The following is a 19458-nucleotide window of genomic DNA, read 5'->3' as shown; positions in this document are numbered from 1 at the left end:
TTTGATTCAGGGGGAGTCTGTGGAGAGGCAGAATCAGTCAAGGGGGCCATTGGTATGAATCCGAGATTTACATGTGCCAAGGTGGGGGATTTTTCGGTGGGCTGAGAAGATAGTGGTGGAAGTAGGGGATAAGAGGGAGCAGTATATTAATGTGGAGACAGAGTTAGGTGAGAAAAATATGGCAGATATTAGGATACGTTTCCCATCAAGTCTTAGTTTGAATTCAAAAGCAAATGAAAATGGGAAGAAGAGTGATGTAAGGAAACCATGCTAGACAGGGAGTGGTCTAATTGTGGAGGTTGACGTGAAAGGGAGGAGACGAGTTTCCTGAGATAGAAAGAAAGGGGGAGTTAAGAAGTTTAAATGGGTATCACGGGCTGGTAAAGATTTGTGTAAGGGTAAGCTAGGTTTGGGCCCTAACAAGCTGGCAGCCTAATTGCCAATTAGTAAGTCAAGCTTAGGCCCAAATACCATAAGCCCAATAACCTTTGAGCCTAGGAAATGCTCCGTTAATTGTGTAGGGCCTATAATCTCAGTTGATACTCACGAGAAGGCTGGGGAGAGTCCAGGGGTGAGTCTGACGAGCTCCGACATGCCAATACAGGTGGCTAGAGGTCTTGTGAGGTCACCGAAGGTATGGGTTCAAGCCGAGAATGGCGGTACGAGCTTCTCGATGCCTCTGGTGCTTCCAATGAGCCTTGTTTTGTCGATACAAGAGGAGCGTCGCACGGCGATTCAGGTGGTTTTGCCAACACAGGTGGTTTCACCGGTAGGGGCGACACAAGCTGATGCAGATGGAGTTGTACCTACTCATCAGTGTTGTGCTTCGTCGGTAGGAGTGTCAGGGTGTACCGAGTCTCCTTTGATAATGGTTTTCAGGCTCAGTCTTGACCGGAATTGTATTTTGGGCTCTATTTTGTTGTTGGGTGGGTTGATTTCTAAAGGTAAGAAGACGGTGACTCTCGAATTAGTGCCGCGATTGGTTGGACCTTCTTTTCCCGATCTCTTTCTAGAGTTGTTGCAAGCTGGATCACTAGGTTTTGGGGTATTGGGTCAAGAGGTTTATTCCTCCTATAGTAAGGATCTCTTAAGCCTTCCTAGGGAGGTCATGCTTGTGGAGGAAGCAGTTGATTTTTCTACGGGTTTTGGTGAAACAGATTTGTCAGTTTGCCTTCCTTTGCAAATCATTACTCCGAGTGCGTCGACAAATTTGGCAAAGTTGGAGGAGGTCAATGAGGTATTGAGTATTGAGATTAAGTTAGATATTTCTAGGTGGGTGAAACACAAAATTCTTGGTTTCAGTAAATTGGTTGGGTTGTCAATGTTTCGAAATGGGAAATTGTGCATTGCTCTCTTACAGAGGCTAGAGTTAAAGATGGAGGCAGCTAATGTGTTACACAAGAAAGCAACAGGTAGCAAAAAAGTGGCTAAGTCCAAAAAAAAGGAACGTAGAGAGCTGCAAAACTTGATCTCTTCGGTGAATTATTACAGGAGATAGAGGGTGGTCTTGTGCTGGTGTCAGTAGTTAGGGATATTTTAGTGTTTATGAAGATAAAAATGATTTCATAGAATGTTAGGGGTTTAAATGACCCTCAGAAACGACTTGTGGTAAAGAATTTGTTGCAGGAGTGGAAGTGTGACGTTGTTTGTTCACAACAGATGAAAATAGCAAACATGAATACATAGCTGGTTTGTAGTTTGTGGTGCTGTCCTTATATGGATTGGGCTTTTTTGGAGGCTGATCAAATTGCTGGTGGTATTTTGCTTATGTGGGATAAAAGGGTTTTGGATAAGGTGGAGGTTATGGTTGGTACTTTCTCAGTTTTGGTAAAGTGGCAAAGGGTAGGGGACAAGATACCGTGGTGTTGCTTTTGGGACTTTAATATTGTTCGCTTTCCAAGCGAGCATAAGGGTGAGAGCCATTTGATCCTGGCTATGGAAAAATTCTCTGAATTTGTTTAGGATCTTAACTTGGTTGATTTGCCTTTGGAAGGAGGTAGCTATACATGTTTAAGTGGTTATGATCAACTAGCGATGTCTAGGATTGACAGAGCTTTGGTCACTCCAGATTAGGAGGACCATTTCCCTGATGTTATTCAAAGGATATTACCCCGTCCTATCTCAGATCACAGACCAATTCTCTTGGTGGTAGAGGGAATGGCAAGGGGGAAAAGTTCGTTTAGATTTGAGAATATGTGGTTGAAGAAGGAGCGATTTGTGGATAGAGTTCAAACCTGGTGGAATCGACATTCCTTTGTAGGTACACCTAGTTTCATGCTTGCAAAAAAACTAAAGGCTTTGAAAGAGGACATTGTGCAATGGAATCGTCCAGAGTTTGGTAATGTAGTGCGTCAAAAGAAGTAATTACTAGAGGAGTTGAAAACATTAGACTCTAAGGAAGGGGATTTTGGTCTCTCTGATGGGGAGAAATGTCATAGGGCAGATTTGAGGTCCCAGGTGGAGCATCTTCTTTCCTTGGAAGAAATTTCCTGGAGACAAAAATCTAGGATGTTATATATCAAGGAAGGCGATAATAACATCAAGTTTTTCCACAAAATGGCTAACTCCCATAAAAGGTATAATCATCTGAGGACGTTAGAGGTGGATGGGGTGGTTTTTAAGGAGGATTCTGAGGTTACTAATCAAGTAGTACAATTTTGTAAAAATTTGTACAAGGAGACTGAGGGGTGGAGGCCTTTTGTGGAGGGTTTGGAATTTGATCGTATTGGAAATATGGAGAGGGTTTGGCTTGAAAGGAAGTTTGAGAGAGAGGAGATCCTTCAAGTTGTAAATGACTTGGAAGGGGACAAAGCTCTAAGTCCGGATGGGTTTACTATGGCGTTCTATCATCATTGTTGGAGGGTAGTGGAGAAAGACGTCTTAGCAGTCTTTGAAGAGTTTTTCCATCATTGTAAGTTTGAAAAATCCCTTAATGCTACCTTCATTGCATTAATTCCTAAAAAGAATGATGCCTCTAATATTAGAGATTTCTAACCTATTAGCTTGGTGGGGATTGTGTATAAAATCTTGGCTAAAGTCTTGGCAAATCATCTGAGAGTGGTTTTAGATCAATTGATCTATGAGAATCATAATAGCTTTATGGGTGGAAGACAAATCCTTGACTCGGTTCTTATTGCGAATGAGTGTGTGGATAGCCGAGAGAAAAGTAGGGTTCCTGGAGTCATTTGTAAGCTTGATATGGAGAAAGCCTACGATCATGTGAATTGGGAGGCTTTGCTGTATTTGTTGAATAGGATGGGCTTTGGAGTGAAGTGGTGTAAGTGGATCCATACTTGCATATCCACTATTCAGTTCTCTGTTTTGATTAATGGGTCTTCAGCTGATTTCTTTGGTAGTTCAAGGGGTTTAAGACAAGGAGATCCACTATCTCCTTTGCTGTTTTTGATCATGATGGAGGTGTTTAGTATGATGCTAAGAAGAATGGAGGGAGCTGGTTTGATCCGTGGTTTTAATCTTGAGGGTAGGAGGGGTGGTGGGGAATGTGTTTCACATCTATTGTTTGCAGACGATACTATCCTATTTTGCGATGCAGATGTGGAGCAAATTCTTCATATTCGGTTGTTGTTACTTAGTTTTCAGGTGGTAACAGGTTTGAAAGTCAATGTGCATAAGAGTGAAACGGTTCCAATAGGGGAGGTTGTTGAAGTGCATGCCTTGGCTGAAATTTTGGGCTGTAGAGTTGGAATTTTGCCTATGTCATATCTTGGCATGCTATTGGGGGCTCCACATAATTCCCCTTCAATTTGGAATCCAATTTTGGAAAAAACTGAGCGGAAATTAGCCAAGTGGAAGAAGTTGTATTTGTTTAAGGGGGGTCGATTGATGTTACTCAAGAGTACGCTATCTAGTCTTCCTACTTACTCTCCATCGTTATTCACCATTCCTACTCATGTGGCTAATAAAATTGAAAAGTTGTAAAGGGATTTTCTATGGGGTGATAGCAAGATTCATCTAGTAGGATGGGATAAAGTTTGTGCGCCTATAACCAATGGTGGCTTAGGGATAAGGAAACTTACCACTTTAAATAAGGCCTTATTGGGAAATGGTTGTGGTGGTTTGGGAAGGAAGAGGATCAGTTATGGAGGAGGGCGGTAGCTTTAAAATATGGGGAAGACTGGGGGGGGGGGGGGGGCTGGACCTCAAAGTTGGGTAGGGAAGTTCATGGGTGTGGTTTGTGGAGAGGTATTCGCATGGGATGGGAGGATTTCAACAAAAATTGTCAATTTGTTGTTAGGTTTGGGAATAGAGTGAGGTTTTGGAAGGATGGGTGGTATGGGAATCAACCTTTTCAATTGGCATTTCCAAGGTTGTATGGTATTGCCATTGATAAGGAGGTTTCTATAGAAGCTTCTTTGCCAAGGTAAGGGGCGGAGGAGAAAAGAATTTGGGATGTTCGTTTTATTAGAGATTTTAATGATTGGGAGATGGATGAAGGGCTGCATTTTCTTCGTATATTGGGAGCCAATACTCCTCCTATGGATGCTGGAGACCGAATGAGATGGAAGTTAAAGCCTAATGGGGCTTTTGACATTTGGTCATATTATGACAAATTAAGGGATTCTCCCTCAACTGTCTTTCCTTGGAAAGCTATATGGAGAGTAAAGGCCCCTAGGCGAGTTTCTTTTTTTGTTTAGTGTGTAGCTTGGAATAAGATCCTAACGGGAGATAACTTGAGATTGAGGAGATTGGATTTTTTGGATTGGTGCATTATGTGCTATCATTGTAGAGAGACAGTAGACCACTTACTTCTTCACTATGAGATGGCTTATCGGTTATGAAGCTTTGCCTTTATAACTTTTGACTTGTCTTGGGTTATACCTAAATCGATACCAGACTTGCCTTTTGGCTAGTGGAATTGGTTAGGGAAGCATTCGTCTCAAATTTGGAACTTAGTTCCATTGTGTATCCTATGGTGTATTTGGAAGGAGCGGAATCGGAGGACTTTTGAGGACTTGGATAGCTAGCTCCGATGATTAGATGCTTGCTTCTTTTAGTGGAACTCTTTTTTATTGGTCTCGGGCTTAGGGACTCACGTCCAGTGATTCTCTCCCTTCTTTTCTTTGCTCCCTTTCTCTTTTGTAATTATTCTGTTGTTTGGTTTTCTTTTATGTTTTTTCCTTGTTTTCTTCTTCTTGTATTATCTGGGTTTGCTCTATGTTCTTCATGCATAGAGTAGACTTTTGCATATATATCATTCTTACTTATCAAAATATATATATATATATATATAATTTTCTGCAGCTACTAGAACACCACCTGGCTTTCTGAAAAGCCTTTGCTTCTCTTTGTTTACCACTGCTCTGCGTACAACACTCTTTAGCCTCCCATTAGTCCACGCCTACAAAGTAGGTAGTAACTATAAGTGTGTGTTAATGGAAATAAATACACCAAAAAGTTATTATTTGTTAACCTCAGTAAGATTATTAGTCTTAAAGAACAATTCAATTTTTCTAACATTCAAATTTTATTTGTTGCCAATATGAACAGGTGGTAGAACGTAAATCCTAGATCAAATAGAATTAAGCAAAACATCCGACATACAAGTGAGAGTGAGTTTCTATCATACTTTGCAGTTTCTGAGTGGGTTGGGGGTTAAATGGGGATGGAGCTGTCAAATTTTAGGTGAAGTAGAGATGGGGAAGAAAGTTTGTCCAAACACAAGTACAAAACAATATTGGAAGGGTCTAACATGGGTGGCACAGGAATGGGAGAGGAGAAATTGGCCCCACCCCATTGTATTCCCTTTTAACCATGGTACTTCCTAATCTTAATAAAATAATATAGAAATTTCTTAAATTTCAAAACTATTTCCTTGAGTACCATTTGTCTATCTCAAATTTCATGTGTGTATAAAGAAGCACGCATGTATATTTGGGATTTTCTTTAAGTAAAAAAAAAATGTCCCTACAATATTTGGAGCAGTTACAAATTAGTCAGGAAACAGTGTACAAAGACAACAAGTCTGTCCTGCATTAATGTGCTATGTGGAAGAATTAAGAAATTACCAAAATTCAATGCATTTCTTATTGCCTCATGGGAAAGGTTGCCAACAAAGATAGTAGCGTATGCTGGATTGTTTTCAGGGGCCTCCTCATTGATCTACAAAACAAATAACACATAAGAAACTAACTGTCAAAATCCAGATATTCCAAACCACTTCTAGTCTAGCATACTTTAAATTAGAGCACATGCTTTGGGATACAACGGGAAATAATTCGAATTTAATGAAGCCACATAATATATGAGCTTAGCTCTTCTGACACAAACTGGTATCAGTTGTGATACTCCTAAAGTTCTCGTGAGCCTTTTGAGCTAAGAAATTTCCTAAGACATATCATGGACATGAAGAAAAGGAGATTTCTTACTCCAAATGGTTACTTATTATTTCTACCGTTGGATAAGCAAAGAATGAGATATTCGGTGGCTATAACCGTTAATAACGGCAACATTAACGAACATGTTTCGCTTTCAATCAAATTCCTCAAATCTCAAAGAAGCTTGAATATGTATCCCCTGAAAACGGGGTCTTTGTAAAACAACAAGCTAGCTAAGCTACAAATACAATCCAAATTGAGTAATAATGTTAGGAATGTTGCAAAATTTATTAAATATGTCTTACAAACTGATGTGTGAGCAATCATAAAAACGTGTGTTTATTTTATTGTTTAAGCAACACAAATCATATTCTTCCTATGTTAATTTTGTAAATTTTTTATGATAAAATTTACGGTTGCTTTGGTGTCTGTTGGGCAAAAATTATTTTTGCCAACTTATTTTACTACTCAGCTTCTTTTACTATTCATGCATTTTACTTCATTTTTTAGTACTATTTATAGGTCTCGCTTTTTGATACTATTTATAGGTCTCATTTTCCAACCATTTATTTTGAGAGGAATCTTCCAACAAAATATAATGAGACCGAGTTAAACCCTCCATTGAATATGGGATTTAGGAGTCATGTGGGTCCAATGTGGTCCCTCCAAGATTGCATAAATGCACGGGCAATTGTTTTCTAGTTGATATAACCAGCCAAAAAAGGGAAAAAAAAATGGTTTTGTTGTTGATGTAACTGTCATGCGAAATTCAACAAATATAGTATGGTCAGGTGGCCGGCATCAACGGTTACTTGTACACACGCCAAAAGCATGTTAATCCTAAAGACTAAAATGGGACATTTGATTCTGTGGTCTATGTGGGGTTTGATCATTTTGGAAAGTGCAGGAAGTCATTAATTTTTTCCTTTTAAGTAATGGAATCATATATATTTAGAATTTTATATATATATATATATATATATATATATATCTATAATTAGTTACAAAGTCATAGCCCGTGTTTTACTTGAACAAAATATTATAGAAAATTTTATTAACAAGCTCAAAGTTATGCTGAAGTCACGGTATGCTATGATATGGAATAGCCCATATCTTTATAACTTGTAAAAAACAAATTCAAGGGCACCCGACCATTGCACCATGGTGATTAATACGTGAAGGACATGTTCATTCAAATTCGTTGGCTTGTTGCTTAAGAAAATTGATGCAGGACAACCTAGGCTTCCGACCTAAATTAGTCCTACCGTAGACCTTAGGTTTCCTACCTAAGGTGTTTGGACTCACCACCAAACAATCACAATGCAATCTCTACAAATAATCTCAATAATAATAATATGTGAATACAAAAGAAATCATCTAGAGCTTTATATGTAGCTTCCAAGAATCACAAAGATAAGGATAAACTCTCCTAAACAATTTCAAATACTAATCTGATAATCCTAAGCAATTTCAAATACTAATCCGATAATCCTAAAAAATTTCAAATACTAATCCGATAATCCTAAACAAAGAATAATTATGAACAACTAATCCTAACTAACTCAAATACCAATCCAAACTAAATAAATAACTACCTTACAATCTAAAATTAGCCCCTAAAAATCTAAAATGAAATATTGAAAGCAGTAGAAACCAAGCACTGGCCTCTGCCTATAAATACCACCAAGCCATTCCTCTCAGACACATTAACTCGATCAATTCAAGCCAAAAACCACAACTTTCATAGACTCAACGTACTGGGGGTTCTTCGAGCACATTGTGATAATGGCTTTTGTTTCATTCTCTCTCTTTACTCTTCTAGTCCTCTTTTCTCTTTTACTAAATCCAACTTCTGCCTTCAACCCCAAGCTGCTTAATGTCTCTAAGCTTCAATCTAGCACTAGTTGGTCACCTGCGGGTGCAACCTGGTATGGAAGCTCCACAGGTGCCGGGAGTGATGGTAAATGAGAACAAATTAAGCTTACTATATCACATATTGATACAATATTTGTGCAAAATATGACATTTGTTCCAAACAATGTGCTTGATTTTTCATAATTTTGCCTTGTAGGGGGTGCTTGTGGATATGGAACTGCCGTAGACCAAGCACCATTCTCTTCAATGGTGTCGGCTGGAGGCCCTTCTTTATTCAATTCAGGCAAAGGATGTGGAGCTTGTTATCAGGTACAAGCCCTATGTTTCTTTGGAAAAGTATAGATTTACTTGGATAAAGTTTGGCTCTAAACCTACTCGTAGTCATATTTTTTAACTTATTGCTTGACGAATTATATGACTATTAATGTATATTATCTAAATAAGATACATGATTTATTAAAATATTTATATAACTAAGACTACACATGAATGATCTCTTTAATTCCTGCATATTTAGTTGAAAGAAGAAGGCTCCTACGGGTGGAGGGAATGGGGACCTAGGGGGGCCATGGCCCCCTTGAAATTTCAAAAATCCCTCTACTATCTTTATTTTTGGTAAAAAAGAGAGAAGTAATTTTCAATATAAATTTAAATAATTTTCCCCCTAAATTTTACTAAAAACATGTAACACATTTATTTATATGATTAATACAGATTTTGTTTACTCTAATTATTTTTATACTATAAATTACTCATTAATTCAATCTGTATTTAATGTATTCAAATAAATAGAAACATTTATATATTATTTATGTGATGTTTCTTTTCTCTAATTACTCTTATACCATATTAGCTCATCATAGAGATATATAAGTAAATATTTTTAATAAAAACATTCTTTTTTCTTTTCATTTATAAAATTAGAGATATGAACATTATTTTTTTCCTTTTAGAAGAAACAATAAAGGTTGACTTCATGGTAAGGAATTAACAATATATTATATTTTATTAATGTTATATATATATATATATATATATATATAAAGAAGAATATTTCTGACTCTGCCCCTAATGACTCCAAGCATGTTTGTAATCTAACTTTTTTCAATTTATTATTATGCCTTGCCTTGTTTAAAAAAATTCAACTTGTTAAGAAGTATCATTTAATTTATTGTCTTCTACATAAAATGGTATAAGTTTTGAAAACTTCCTTTCTTAATTTAAATTAAAATAATTTAAGTTAAAAAAAAAAAAAAGAGAGTGAGAGTGAAGACGGAGGGAGTGAAAATTGTATAGAAGTGTGAACCTCACAAAATCATCTTGTACGTATTGGTTGATTTCAGGTGAAGTGTACGGCGAATCAGGCATGCTCGGGGAATCCGGTGACTGTCGTTATCACTGATGAGTGCGCTGGATGTGTCGCAGAGTCTGTTCATTTTGATTTAAGCGGTACCGCCTTTGGAGCCATGGCAATTTCTGGTCAAGAAGATCAACTACGCAACGCTGGAGTCTTGCAAATTCAACATAGAAGGTAATTGCCGTGAGAGAGAGGCTAATGGAATAAATAAATAAATAAATAGTACATTTTTATTTCTTGAAATGTGACAAAATGCTTCAACTCATGTCCTTGAAAGTCCACATTTTGGCATGGTCTATCATGTGAAGTGCAAGACATTATTGCTCAATTTCAAATATTTTGACTTTATATTATCATTCTTTAACTTTCTCAACATTTTCTTTTTGTCAATTATCATTTCATCATCTTCTTGTCTAATATGACTAAAACTATGGTTTGCAATAACGCAGAGTTCAGTGCAACTATCCAGGTGTGTCCATAGCCTTTCACGTTGATTCTGGCTCCAACCCCTATTACTTTGCTTCCCTAATTGAATATGAAGATGGAGATGGAGACGTATCTGCAGTTGACCTTAAACAGGAACTTGACTCGAGCACATGGCATTCCATGCAGCAATCATGGGGTGCAATTTGGAAACTTAATTCAGGCTCACCATTGCAAGCTCCTTTCTCCATCCGCTTGACCTCGGCCGTGTCCGGAAACACTATTGTAGCTAACAATGTCATTCCAGCTGGTTGGCAACCAGGCCAAACTTATCAATCAGTCATCAACTTCAAATCCTAAATAATATGCTTGCCTTTGGTCCTAGCTAAAGGAGGTGGAAAAAAACAAAGATAATGAAAAATATTTGTAGCTTTATATTTACGGTGTAGATGAATTAAAAGTCAGCTTATAGTTTTTTGCTAGGTAATTATAGGGGATAGAACCCTGAGCTCATAGATACACATGGTACCGGGTACCACCAAGTTACAAGGCCCAGTGGTAAAGTCAGCTTATAGTTAAATGACTTTATGTTTGTCTTTGTACGCATACAATGAATACTATAGACATACCTTCCGTGGAAAAAAATGACCCGGAATCTTTTTTTTTCTCCCTCTGATTATTTTCTTTTTCTACATTTATCATGCTACCATGTCTTAGATTTTCTCCGTTAGGAAATTTAACATGGTTCACATGGAGTTTATTAGAATTATTTAATTATTATATAGGCCAACCTACACTATTTGTTTCTCAAGTTTGTCATGAGATCGTTTTAATTTAGTCCCTCAAGTTTCAAGTTAGCATCATTGGTCCATCAAGTTTTAAAAACGAGGGTTATTAGTTATTCGGTTAATTGTTGCTAGTTTTAATGCTTACGTGGCTAATAGACTGATATGTAGCATTTTTAAATGATATGACAATTTATTTTAATATTAAAAAAATTAAAATTTAATTTCACACATAAGCAAACCCATGACTTATTTTAATATCCAATAATTGACCTATTATGAAACGAAAAGTAATTCTTAGGTATTCATGAAATACGGAAAATTGTGTTTCCACATGTCACATTTAAGGTAGGGTCTACTCATTAAATTCATGGTGGGATCTACATGAATATGAAAAGAGGGAGCACCATTTCTCCGTACTCTAAGAGTACCTAAGAATTTTCCTCAAATGGGTCTTCACTATTAATTTAATAATAAAGTATTAAATGCAGTTTTACTTATGTCTTTACTCTTTGGGTCAATTATTAACAAAACCTAAAATAAGTTGGAGTGATAGCTTAGTGGTCCTGATGTCTTCTATGATGTCCTGGGTTGAAAAAAGGTGGCTGGAGACGCGCACCTTCTCCCCTCCCTATTTATCTAGAAGACCAAAAAATAAAGAAAAAAAAAATCTCTCTCTCTTAGGGACTGTATTTGTGATTGACTAAGGTTTTTATTTTTTATTTTTTATATATAATATTTTTAATTTTATTTATGGGATTAAGACAATTTTTTTTTTTCAGTCAAAATCAATGTTGTTAATTATTAGTATTGATGACCATTTTTAATAGAGTTCAATGGTTTGTAATAAGATCTTGAGCACGAAGAATGATGTTTATTCTTCTCACATTCATGGTGAAGTTTACTCATTAAATTCATAGTAGGGTTCATTATGAATGTAAGAAAAAAAAGTACCGTTTTTCCATACTCTGGGAGTACGTAAGATTTTTTCCTAATTTTCTATGGCTGTTTTCTTTGGATTCTCTTTTGTCTTTTTCATTTAGTAAGTTGTATGCTTTAGTTCTACTACGTGATGTTGGTAAATTGGTTTTGTATGTCATTATTGAGTGTGCTAATGTGAGGCAAAGTTTTAATGGAATATTAAAAATCATAATTTTCTATTTGACATTTTTTTTATAAAAAAAATCTATTTATTATTTATTTATTATATTTCTGAAAAACAAAAGGAAGATATATTCAACCATGTCTCCTTCCTTCCCCACCGCCCCTTAAAAAATTAATGACTTGCATCATATAGCCATGAGAGTTGAAACAACAGACTGAGCTTTAACAAAAATACTCATCTCACAAATGTCATACTCTGAATAATCAATTCTCATTAAATCTAGCTCGAGAGGATGCCTTGTACTTCTAAAAGGTATTACGGATGTCATTTGGAAAAATAGTGTTCCCACAACACTACATGCAATTACGTGTTAGGAATCTCATATTCAATTTAATATCCTAATAATTTTTTAGTTCCATCACTTCAATTAATAGTTAGTTAGTTGGTTACATATATTGGCCCCTTAGTTAGTTGCGATTAGTATAAGGTAGTTAGGATCTAAGCATATGTAGCTAATTTAACACGTCCTAATTTTTAGAGCACATATTCAATTAACTAGTCAATTATCTTAGGCCATGTGAACCAATGACATTAGAACTAATTTCCTATAAACACATTTTTGTAATTCAACATTAAATGTTGAAGAATAAACCAATTTCTTACTTAGTGCATTTCCTCTCTCTTAATATTTCTTTATAGAAGATGACTACCTTAAATTAAGTCAATTCTTCTACAATCCTCATACATTCCCTTACAATTCCTATCAATCCTCGTTAAAAACCACTATGTTTTTAACATTACCCAACACAATGAGGTATTAACCATACAATAAGAAGTAAGAACCACTAGGTTCTTCACATTACCCAACATACTTAGAACTCTCATTTTATTTAACAATAACGAGAGTAATTGATAAAGGCCCATCCTATTAAGGGTGTATTTGTGAACAATTATTTAAAATGTTATTTGGTTAATAGACGTTGCTTATGGGGAACACTCACTTGACAATTAAAGATGGAAGAAGTATAAATAGAGAATCAATGTTAAAATTGAACTGGTCTGCAGTCTGGCCTAGAAAAGCATTTATTCTCCATCAAAGGGTTTCTAAAAAGAAGGTCATAGACGAGAAGAATTTCATTCTCATTCATTATTTTACAGTGGACTTTTCTATACAAATCACTTGAACAACAATGGCCAGAGGTTTTATTTCTTCCGTCATTTTAGATTTCTCATGTGTGATATCTGAGATTTCTTCATGACTTGTTAGTATTTTAGTAGTATGAGTTTTGTGTCATCAATATTGATGTTTGTGCGTTTATAGATTGTGCATTTGTTTTGGATCATTTAATAAAATTCAATTGAGCGTAGCTTCTGCGTGAGTGACATTTGCAACTTTTCAATGTTTGAAAGAAACTATGAGCTCTTCTACATGCTAAAGCCTCCACCGTAGCTATTGCATTTGGGAGGGGAATCTTTGCAGCTAGAGCACCAATCACACGGCCAGATGAGTCACGTACCACAACACCCATACCAGCACAACTCAGCTCCTTAAAAACTGCCCCGTCGAAGTTAATCTTGTATGTTGGAGATTCAGGTGGAATCCACCTCACAGCTCGAGTTGCAGCAACAGACGGCTTCCTGTGAGTAACTTGGGCTGACCTGAATTCAGTGATCAAACTTTTTGCCTTAGGCCTTATCAAGCGATTTTCTATAATGGCCCCTCCACATCTTTTAGCATTTCTATTATTCCATATTAGCCAAAACATCATATCCAACACCTCCACATCAACGCAACTTTGCCTACTGAACACCACTTCCAACAAATCAGAGAACACACCAAATTTGAGCCTTACCATCTTCTTCAGCTCTTCATGAGAATACCAAATTGCTGAAAGAGAATTACAGCCCCAAAGGGCATGGATTGTGTCTTCAGTATCTGCCTTACACATTGGACAGCAAACAACATTAACCACTTTCCTCTTCCACAAGTTGAGCAAAGTGGGGATAGCTTCATTTGCTGCCCTCCATAGTAAATGTTTCACCTTTTGAGGGGCCTGGAGATTCCAAATACCCTTCCACAAGGCTTTTCCACAGCTGCTAGATGAGGACGATGGTTTGGCAGCCCGGCCTGAGGTGGCTAGGAGTTTATAGGCTGACCGAGTTGAGAAGTCACCATTAGCTAAAGGCAACCAGACTTGCCTGTCAGGGGTAGCTTGAAGGCTTAAGGGCAGGCCAATGATCAGACTTGCTTCATGTGAGAGAAACTTCTGGGCAATCAGCCCCTTCTTCCAGGTATGTGTCACATGGTCTATAAGGTCATAGACCCGTGAATCAGGGGGCAAAACAGAGGCCGGAGAAACCACCTCTGTTTTGCCAAGGAGCTTTGCCTCTTTGATTGTGTATTTGAGGGAGATGCCGAAGTCATAGTAAAGGCCATCCAGAGAGAAGATTCAACGCACCTAGAATATGGCCAAGTGCTTAGTGATGTTTTATTCCTAGCTGCTGGTTTTCGTGTATGTACTTTTTCTCATGTAAAACGAGCAGGTAACTCAGTTGCCCACTTTCTTGCTAGACAGTGTAAGTCTGGTGATGAGCTACAGGTTTGGTTTGAATCCATTCCTGAGGATATAGCTCCACTTGTTGCGCGTGATGCATTGTAATTTGTTTCCTTTCCATTTTAATATATTTCCTTGACCCTCGGGTCTGGTTTCTCAAAAAAATAAAAAGAAACAAACTATGAGATCACCAGTGGCGGAGCCAAGTTGGGACTGAAGGGGGCCTTGGTCCCCCCAATTTTTTTTGGAAAAAGTTAAAATATATGGATTTATAATGAGTTATCCTATTTTTTAGGGAAAATAATAATAATAATAATAATAACTCAAGATCATATCCTTTTACCCCCCTTCTCCGGTTAATTTTTTTATTTATAACTTAAATTAACTGGGTATTCATCAACTTGTGATAAACATAAAGATTTTAACAATTATCTCAGGAAAAAAATTATAACCTTAGCTCCTACCTCATTAAAAAGAAATAATAATAATTCTTCTTACTTACTTTGACTATGATAGCAGTGTTTCTCAAAAATTACACCACCACAAAACACAGCACCACCGGTAAATCTACAACTAAATTGTTAAGCAATCACCTTGAGTTTACATGTGAGTCTTTGATCATTTTCTCAGTTTTAGTCCTCTCACTCTCCATTCCATAATTTCTCAAGTTGTCTCCTTCTTTCTTTGTATCTGACTCTGATTTCCCTTTTCTTTTATCTTCTTTTACTTCAAGCTCTTTAAACTTGAATCCGAAGTTTTTGAGTGCCTTTAAGCTGTTTCAATTTCAAGAAAATGAACTGTTCATGTGTATGGTTAAAAACCTCACACTTACCAATGTTAATTAACATAGTAACCACATATTTCTGTCTCTCTCTTCTAATTTTGTTAAAGTAACCATTTTTTTCTCTACTCCCCCAACAGTAGGTACGTGATTCTTCTTCTTATATTCTTTTTTTTTTTTTTAATTGATAGATATTTTATAATATAAAACATAATATAATATAATATAATAAACTAATAGTTTGATAAAAGTATATAATATATCATATAAATAAATAAAATAATGGAAGATTTTAGCAATCTTTAACCAATTAGTAAATTTTTATCTTAATTATAATGCTAAATCTAGGTCTATTGACAAATAAAAAACTATTAAGTTATAAAGACTTAACTATTGAAAATATCTATATATATTTTATTTGGCCCTCCAAGCATAAATTCCTAGCTCTGCCATTGGAGATCACCTCGTGGGACTTGACCGATGTTTGCCCATTGTATGATCTCTTTAAATTTTAGTTTTCTTTCTCATTATTGCTATTCAAGTTTTCGACATTTTTATTTATTTTATTGGTCGTATACTTATAGAGATCTGATGATTTGGATATACACTAGTTGTATTAAAACTAGAGGGATGATAAAATCATAAAAGGCTGCTTTTATTTTATAACCTGGCCTAATTGAGCTCATGTTTTTATACACTAATTTTTTCATGAGTTTTAGATAAGAACAAAGAAGAGTACCCGAGCTCTAATAATAAAGTCCCAAATCCAATATAAATTTTACAAACAAATATATTACATATGGGCATGTAATTTATATAAACTTAGGGTTATATTATGAAAATTTTATAATTCATGTATTTTTCTTTTTTGAGAATCAGGTAAGCAAAGTTTTATTAATCAATCAAATCCATTTGGAATACATCCTCCAAATCAATGGGTAGTTCTTCCACCCAAACACCAGTGTCAGTGGATAAAACTGTTCTTCGTGCAAAGGCATGAGCTAGCTTATTACCCTCCCTCCTAACATGTTGAAATATAATCCTTGTAAAACTAGAACATGAACAATGAATCTCCTTAATCACATGACCAAAAAGTGTCAGGTTTTCCCCCTTATTGGTGACTGTCTCCTTCAACAATCACAAAGAAGAGACTTAACTCTTTTCCAAAAGAAACTGCTCTGCTACACGCTAAAGCTTTAGCAGCATCCACCGAATGAGGCTTACGTATCTTTTAGCTAAGGGCAGTAATTATTTCCCCCTCACTATCACGAACAACGATTTCAATACCTACCATTCTCGAGTTGCCAAAATAAGCCGCATCAAAATTGGCTTTGTACAAGCCTTCTGGTGGAGGTTGCCAGTGGACCAAAGCTACTCTCCTCTAAATTTTGGGTGGATGTTTGTGGATCTCAAAGTACTCTGTCACCATATCCTTAGCTCGCTTGCTGACTTCATGAAGGGGCCAAGAAGGTTGCTTTTCTCTAAGCCTGTTGCGTCTCTGTCACAAGCTCCAAGCAATTGTAGAGAACCAGGCCACATGGAAGACCGATCCTTTGACATGTAAATGATTTGTTTAAGCATATTTATAGTTCTTTGCATGTATCTTGTCTTGAATATCATTTTATGATTTGTTTTACTATAAATTCATGTCAGTTAATTCATGAAGGTAATAACTTGGCCACATAAAGGAGGTTTTAATTTTTGTGATTTAATTGAAATAAGCTGGTGAGTTGGCCATTAAGAATAGATTTTTCTTAGGCCCATTGCCATAGATATGAGAAATTTTGTTCTAGTGTTTATATTTACTAGTCTTATTGATAAAGTATTTTAATAAATTCATGCATGATGCACCTTTACCAACAAAAAGATTAGAATTTACTACAAAATTGATATTGGTTAATTTAGAACTAAAGTTTAAGTTTTATAACATTCAAGTTTATTTTCTTTGGGGTGCATAGATCTTTGTTTTGGCACATGTCTCCATGAACGACTCATCCCATTGAATAAAATATGTTGAATGAGAAGATGTGTGAGTGAGGGTGGGAGTGATCTAATCACTCAAGTTGAATTCTCAATAAGTCTCATATAAGTGAAGGTACCCCTAAATGTTTTAAGCTTAAGATTTTATAAAAGTCATTATAGAAAAATTTATAAGATCCAATAAGGTTTGACTCCCAGTGAAGATTTTATATTGCAAGAGTTAAGCGCGTACAAACATCCAAGTAATAGTATGTAAAGGTTCACCAACATTGTTGTCTTATTTGGTGTTACAACTTATTAAGCACGGTGTTGATCAATATATTTACCCTAAGGTTAGTAGGAGTAAATACATTTCTTAGGCCTATATATGGATGGAATACTACTTGGAAGAAGTGATTTGTGTTTGTCATGTGAGGGCGTGAGGCATTCTATATACTATGGAGTTATAAGAGCATCCACATTAGTGGAGGCAAATTTTTAGCTTTTTGGCACCACAAAAAGCACTTTATCTATTTTAACTTACTATTTCACAACACACCCAACATTAATGGTTCTATTTTTTTAGCTACTTCATTTAAATATTATTTTTTTATTCTTCATTTGTATTATTTGTTGAGAAACATTGATGCAAAAGGCATCATCATATTATATTGATATTGACCGTATTTTAAAATTATGAAGAGACACGATGTATTGGTCAAATTCACATGCCATATGGGGAAGTAATTATTAAAAATTTTATGTCTACTATGTACTTAGAAAACACACATATTTCATTTAAGGTGATGTACTTGTGTTATATCTATGTCGTATTAGTGTTATATCGGCCGTTTTATATTATAATTTTTATAAAATTGCTTGTATTACCTTGTTGTATCTGTGTTCGTACCTGTATCTGTGTCCATGTTTGTGCTTCCTAACTATATACTATTCAAAACTAGAAAATGTTCTCCATACACAAACGTGGAATTAAGAATATATAGAATATGTTTCTCAAAATCAGATATAAAGAAACTCGAAAAACTTTCTAGTGTAGTCTTTTCTGAGTTAATTTCCTCATATATGATTTTGGCATTTGTAGAGTCTTGCTCGAATGTAAAATGAAAATGATCAAGCGAGCTGGAGAAAATGGGCTTTTGCCCTCTTTTTAAAAAAAAATCTAGCATTTTGCCTCCTTTCCCAAACTAATTAGGAAAATGCCCCTGTTTTGAAAATCGATTTTTTAAAAATCGATTTAGACCTATAGCGGCGTTTTTAGGAGCCCTATAGCGACATTTTAATGACGTTTTCGAAATCGAGCTCCATAAACTCGATTTCCATAAAAGAAAAATGCTACTATAGGTAAAACAAAAAGAAAAACTTGCATGATATTTGAGAATCACCACTATAGTTCCTTAAAACGTCACTATAGGGCTCCTAAAAACGCCGCTATAGGGCTAAATCGATTTTTAAAAAATCGATTTCAAAACAAGGGCATTTCCCTAATTAGTTTGGGAAAGGGGGCAAAATGCTGGATTTTTTTCTTGAAAGGGGCATTTACCAATTTTTGCCCAAGCGAGCTCTGTAGTAGCGAACCTTCACAATATGGAAGCTCTAGGAATGCTTCTATACCTTCACAATTTTGTTCCTATAAAAAAACAAATCAAAAGGCTTGTGAAAGTGAAAAGAAAAGCAACAGTAAAAAAGAAGGAAAAATAAAATAAAATGAAATCATTTTCATAATTTTCCCTCTACCTTTGAGATTGCTTTAGTTGTAACCTGTATCCATGCGTAGGATTTGGACAAGTGTCCTAACCATATGCCACCATGTGATAAAAATCTACATGATATTCTATTTATCTATACTACTATTTAAAGAGCTTCCCCTGTTTGGACCGAATTTTTTTTTTTGGTTCCAAAATACCCCTACAGCCTATATTTAAGTAGGGGCAAAATTTGGTAAAAATGCTTCTTTAACTTTCACTTAAAACACTATCTACAAAATAGGACCACACTCCCAATACACTCACGTTGATTTTCGAACTCAAATTGCTTCTTTTTCAATTCTTCAATTCTCTCAATTCTGTGTTTTCAAACTCCTTTCACCCACCTCTTTGCTTTAGATTTCACTACAAACAACAACAACAGCAGATAGATTTGAAGTAAGCTCTTTCTTAGATCAAATCTCAGCCCTCTATCTCTCTCTGATCTCACTTTTTTATTTCTACATTTCTCACTTCAATTTGTCTCTCTATTTGGCCATGTTTTGTTTATTGTTATTTC

At 35.8% G+C, this 19458-nt stretch overlaps 1 protein-coding gene across 1 annotated transcript; it reads left to right on the top strand.

Annotated features, from left to right (window-relative positions):
• The first annotated feature begins 178 nt into the window (after nt 1-178).
• On the top strand, nt 179-10404 carry LOC126716440 (putative expansin-B2). The gene is made up of 5 exons (XM_050417275.1): nt 179-215; nt 8146-8295; nt 8407-8519; nt 9554-9741; nt 10017-10404. Exons 1-5 carry the CDS (start codon nt 179-181, stop codon nt 10348-10350), a joined length of 822 nt encoding a protein of 273 aa, XP_050273232.1. The 3' UTR covers nt 10351-10404.
• The last annotated feature ends 9054 nt before the right edge of the window (nt 10405-19458 follow it).

The sequence above is a fragment of the Quercus robur genome, chromosome 3 (genome assembly GCF_932294415.1).
Source record: "Quercus robur chromosome 3, dhQueRobu3.1, whole genome shotgun sequence".
Lineage (NCBI taxonomy): Eukaryota > Viridiplantae > Streptophyta > Magnoliopsida > Fagales > Fagaceae > Quercus > Quercus robur.
This window is presented reverse-complemented; position numbering and strand designations above follow the sequence as displayed.

Bases quoted from the DNA above. Each gene is read 5' to 3' on its own strand.
- LOC126716440 (XM_050417275.1), top strand. From the start codon at position 179: ATGGCAGATATTAGGATACGTTTCCCATCAAGTCTTA. The intron at 216-8,145 runs GTTTGAATTCAA...CATTCTCTCTCT, and splicing joins ACGTTTCCCATCAAGTCTTA to TTACTCTTCTAGTCCTCTTT. The intron at 8,520-9,553 runs GTACAAGCCCTA...GGTTGATTTCAG, and splicing joins GATGTGGAGCTTGTTATCAG to GTGAAGTGTACGGCGAATCA.